Raw genomic sequence first — 5,427 nt, forward strand, 5'->3', positions numbered from 1 at the left:
GAAACAACTCCATCTTCTAACTTGAATTTCCATAACTTAATATATAGTTTGCTATCAAACACTAGATACACACTAACACGTAGCTAATTAATCCTTTTTAACAAGTACCAGGATACACATTATTTTATTTGTTTATTTTAGCAAATTTAAGCAAGAGATAGAAACATATTGATTGGTACCAAACTCTATTATATTTAGTACCATCAGTTCATAACACAGATATATAAGATAAATGCTGGTAAATGCTGGAACAAAAACTTCACTAATTCAAACAACAGCATTACTAACAGTAATAACTCCATCTTCATCTTGTTTCCAAAGCTCAAAGACACTCTGCCATCCTTTCTGCAAGAGCCTTGAGGCTGGACTTGATGACACCATCAATGAAAGTGCATGTGTTCGCTCTGGTGACACCCGGAGGGACATCTATAACATAAGACTCAATTACCATTGTAATCTTATCACTAACTTGATGAAGACTAATTGTAGACTGATAATTGGTGAGACGATGATTACCGCCAACACTTGAAAACCGCATAACATAGTGTTCATCATCCAGTTCATCAAGACGCTGAACGCTGTTGACAGCCGGAAGTTCAGACTTCATCAAAACCTCTCTAACACTACCAACTTCAGTACCATTCCCAGCTCGCATATAACACTCCTTGATAAAACACTTATAAGCCTGAGGATGATCAAATCTTCGGATAAGAGACCATACATGAGATATGGGTGCTGGGATCTCCTGCATATTGATAGATGCACATTGCCATGGCAAGACGTTGTGGCTATGGTAATTAACTATAGCTTCTATCACCATGGCCCTCATGATTTACAGTACTAGCTATTCTTCTAACTTGCAGGGCAGGGCAACTGAGTAAATGAAAAGGCGAGAACTTCATGGTCCTGACAAAGCTGAGCTGATAACTTGACAGAGATAAAACATAAAAAGCTTTGTCTTGTTGCTTTTTAATTTTTATTGAAGACAGGAATGTGGTTTGGTGGCGAAATGGTGGAGAGATGTATGAGTTGCGTCAGCGCAAACGGTATTGCACTTTTTGAAAGGTGCATGGAATGTTATATGTGCACATTGTGAGGAGCATCCAGCTCCTGACAACCATAAATTTTTGGGCTAAAAGTAGCTTGAGTTCCGAGGTGGTCTCCTAATGCATGTGATTGCTTGGTGGATGCTGTTTGAACTTGTTGGTGATGCTTCTCGAGTGTTTGTTTTATTTTGATATTATTTTATGGATGGATAGTTATGGTGAGAGGCATACTTCTCATTATTTTTTTAATTAGATCGGATCCATCTTTTGAGCTAGCTGTATGTGTTCGGTGTTGTAGATAAGATTTGTTTTCTTTTGATGAATGACTTTCGCAGTTAGGGGCAAATGGTAAACAACCTTTTGGTCTAAGATTTTACTGTAAAAGATATTTTATTGGAATTTTATCATCAAAATTCAAAAGGTCGCTGACACAATAGTATTTTAAAAATCTCTGTGGAAGCAAGATTTTTGTTGAGTGAGTACATGCGAACCACATTATCAATTATCTGTAGTGTGCATATCTCTAGCATGTGACTTGCCTATTTTATTAAAATTTTTAAAAAAATATATTAAGAGCTCAAAAAGGAATGTAGAACAAAAAGATCATAGAGAAATTAGGTTAAACACTCTTCACCCTCTAAAACCTTTCAAACCTCATTTTCCTACTTTGGGATCATGAGAGACGTGAGAGTTATCTCTAAAAAAATAGTTTTATAACTATTAAAAAAAATATCATCCTCAATTATTTTAATGATTATAAAATTTCAATTTATAATATTGGTATAATTTGTGAATAACATTATCATGTAGTCATTCAGCAACTCTCCCAATTTTTTTCCTTTACTAAAATTTAATTATTTAAATTAAAATTTAAATCTTCCTTTCCTTTCTTTTTCATCTTATCTCTCTTTCCTTTTCCTCCTACCCTTTTCCCCTCCTTTCCTCCCTCAATGTTTTGTTCCACTTTTTATTTTTGTATTATAATATCATGAGTACTTAGAAGGAAAAAGAGTCACCATGTGACTCCGTGAGATTTTTATTTAATAAAAATATTTTGCGATTGTACATTTAAAAAAATCAAATTATAAATTATATATTTAAAATTCATTATGGTATTTCTCGATTTCTTTAGACCTGGCATATCTTATCCACCCAGCATAACATGGGGAATAAATGACTCAGTTTTAACCCATATAAAAAAAGAATTTTATCTGAATTAATATTTTTTCACACTCATATGATGTATTTTATTATCAATTAATTAAAATGCTAGTTTTTAGTCAACCCAATAAACTAATTTGCAATTATTTATTTGAATTTTTTAAGGAGAAAAAATATTACTCTTGAAATTTTTACACCAAAACGGTAACCCACACTGCCCAACAACTAGGTGACAACCATTACAATTTTTATTTATTTTAACGCCATAATTTAAAAAATTACAAATGAAATTAAATATTTTGTAAAAAAAAAAACGCATAATTGTGCCTAGATCTAAATAAAAATTATATTTACATCAACACCATCCACACTCAACACTAATATTTTGCACGCTATGTATAATTCTTTTATGTGATATATCAAAACTCAATACAATTTAATACTGTAAATAGATGCTACTTTTGATTATGGACTTGAAAATTATGGTTGCGACAACTTGGCTTTTAGTTATGGGTAGAAATTATAAATAATTTAAAAACTCTCAATTAACTATTATTTTATACTGTATCTTATTCATATTGTTAAAAAAAAAAATAAATAAAAAGTATCAATTTTTTTTTTTTAAATAATGACTATATTGTTATATAATACTATAATTTTACTACAATAAAAATACCCTATAGTGGCGGAAAAATCCGTCGCTATAGATGGTAAATCCCCTTACAAAATATCTATAGCGGTGGTTATCAAATTTGCCACTAAATCCTTAGTCGTAATAGGATTTACGTCGGAAATGTACAGCTTTAGTGACGGATTGGCGGACTGCTATTTACATTTTTAGTGGCGGATAAAATCTGCCGCTATATATAATTTGATACCTACACCAGCGGATTTTTCTGCCGTTGTAGGCCAACATCAGCCAAAACCACTGATTTATATATTGTTTCTTTTTGGCACAACCTAAAATACAATAAAAATTAATATCTACAATTGTAATATTCATACACAATAGTTATAAACACAACTGAAAATTTATAAATAACACCAACATTAAAATTAATAATATTTATGTCTACAAAGGATACAAAAACTCAATGTGAAGATCCTGATTTAATCAACCAAATACATCTTTACAAAAACTTAATTTGTCTCTACTGCAAGCATCAACCTCTCTTTGGCATCCCTTAAGTAGGCCTGGAATTGTATCGTAAATGAGAAGCAGATCATTGTGGTTGAACCTGGGCATTGTTGAGTATAAGAATCATAAGAAATCTCTAATGGAATTCTTCATAGAAAATATATCACAAATATCATGATGAAGTCAGGATGATCAGCAAACCACTTCCAAAATTCCAAACATTAAAAATTATAAGAAAGCTCTAAAAGGATTTTTTTATAGAAACAACAGTCTAGAAACATAACTATCCTTCAAAATAGTGTTCAAGGAATTGCAAAAGTGTGATTTCCTATACGAAATGTTTTATGGTAGCTGTCTGACACACCCCTTGCGTGTGTGTACCGCAAGTGCATGGGTTGTCAAAGTAATAAAGTACCATGGTGAGTGGGTAGTAGTATCCACAGGGAATAATGATCAGAAACACAAGAATTGCTATTTAACTATGGTGAAAATGATTCAAAGTGGTGTGAACAATATCGATGCAAATAAAAATAAAGAGAATAAGAAAGAGAAGCAAGAGAATAATAGGAGAGGCTATCGATAGAAAATGGGCACCCGGACATTGCTCTCCCTAGGACTATTGTTTCAAGTGCAAGACTAATCATTATGTCTCTTAATTGATGTCTAATGAGTCGTGGAAATCCTATAACACAGGGTTCCAAACCTAAGGTCAACAGTGACTAACCCTACACTATGCCCCAGTGGAACGGAGTACTCTCGACGCTTCACACTGTGTGGGGTTGCATGAAGCTCTGGAAACTCCAAGTGATAAACCCTATTTCCTAATATAGATCTAACCATTTGGTCCAAGCGAAAGACCCCTAGTTACAATTAAGACCCATCACTAAGGATTACTTCAACGCTTCACTCTGTTGCTTGTGCAACTAAGCCCCAACGGAGTTCTTCTCTTAGCACTTCACTCTATTGTAACCACAAAGAACTCTTGGAACGCGGAGGTAGGATAAATCACATCGGAAGGGAAAGGGGATGTTCCGCTACCTCTCAACTCATCTTCTCGACCCTTTACAACCTTGCTTTGTCTAAGCCTCATGGTGTGTCACTCATCCACAAAGATTACCAAGATGGATTCTCAACCCTAGTGTTACTCTAAGGGAAAATCAACTCAACAAGCATTTAAGATTGGAACTCAATTAAAAACATTAATTAAAGAAACATAATAAAAGGTCAATGAAACAAAATCATCCTAGGGTTTAGCTCTCCATGGAGCAAGATAAAATTAATAATGAAATCAAATGTAAAAGCATGCAATCCATAAGTAAAACCCCTTGTAGTCCGTATCGATGGTCTTGTGGAGTAGCCTCGTCTTCTCCAATGGTTCTCTCATTAAGCTTAGGGTATACCTCGCAGAATTGATGTTGATGAAAGCTCCCACAATAACTTTCTTCCAAAGGAACGTGTGTTGAAGGCCGTGGAACCACTCCAAAAACCTAGCCAAAGCCTCTCCAAACCTTAGCCGCGAGCGCTTCCAAAGATGGGGAAAAGATGAGAAAAAGATTCATCAAAATGTTTTAAGTCGCGGCTTAAATAGGGCTGGAATCGGGCATCCACAGAATCTCTAGAAATTGAATTTCTGCTAGCTGTGAAAAGTAACTGCTACAGTAATTTTGCAAGAGTGATTTGCTACAGTATTTCGCCAAAATACTCCTGAATCCACACTTATCATTGAGGCCACATGATCAGGCACACTTCCATGCGGTAGATCGTTTTGTATCTTTAATAAAATTACATTGACAAAGATCTTGCTAGCATCGCACAAGTCGGAACACATGAGTGTGACTGCCTTTGTGCCCCTCCAATTTATGTATTCGCTTGAGCCCAATGAAGGTTGGCACCCACTCACATGTCTTTGAACACAACTTGTGTCTTCACGGTTGCAAGATTTTATCAATAAAATGCATCCATGATCTACTTTTGGTTCCTTTCTTCCATAATTGTCTCCACAACCCTAAATGCACAAAAGAACATAAATACACATGCATGAGTGATAAAATCTGAGAAAAGTAATGCTCAATGTAAGAAAAG

General features: G+C 34.4%; 1 protein-coding gene across 1 annotated transcript; it reads right to left on the reverse strand.

The window, feature by feature from the left end:
* Positions 1 to 322: 322 nt before the first annotated feature.
* LOC120256194 (abscisic acid receptor PYL4-like) lies at positions 323 to 820 on the reverse strand. The gene has a single exon (XM_039263934.1). It carries the CDS (start codon positions 818 to 820, stop codon positions 323 to 325), a length of 498 nt encoding a protein of 165 aa, XP_039119868.1.
* Positions 821 to 5,427: the final 4,607 nt, after the last annotated feature.

This window comes from Dioscorea cayenensis, unplaced genomic scaffold (assembly GCF_009730915.1).
Source record: "Dioscorea cayenensis subsp. rotundata cultivar TDr96_F1 unplaced genomic scaffold, TDr96_F1_v2_PseudoChromosome.rev07_lg8_w22 25.fasta BLBR01001336.1, whole genome shotgun sequence".
In the NCBI taxonomy this organism is placed as follows: domain Eukaryota; kingdom Viridiplantae; phylum Streptophyta; class Magnoliopsida; order Dioscoreales; family Dioscoreaceae; genus Dioscorea; species Dioscorea cayenensis.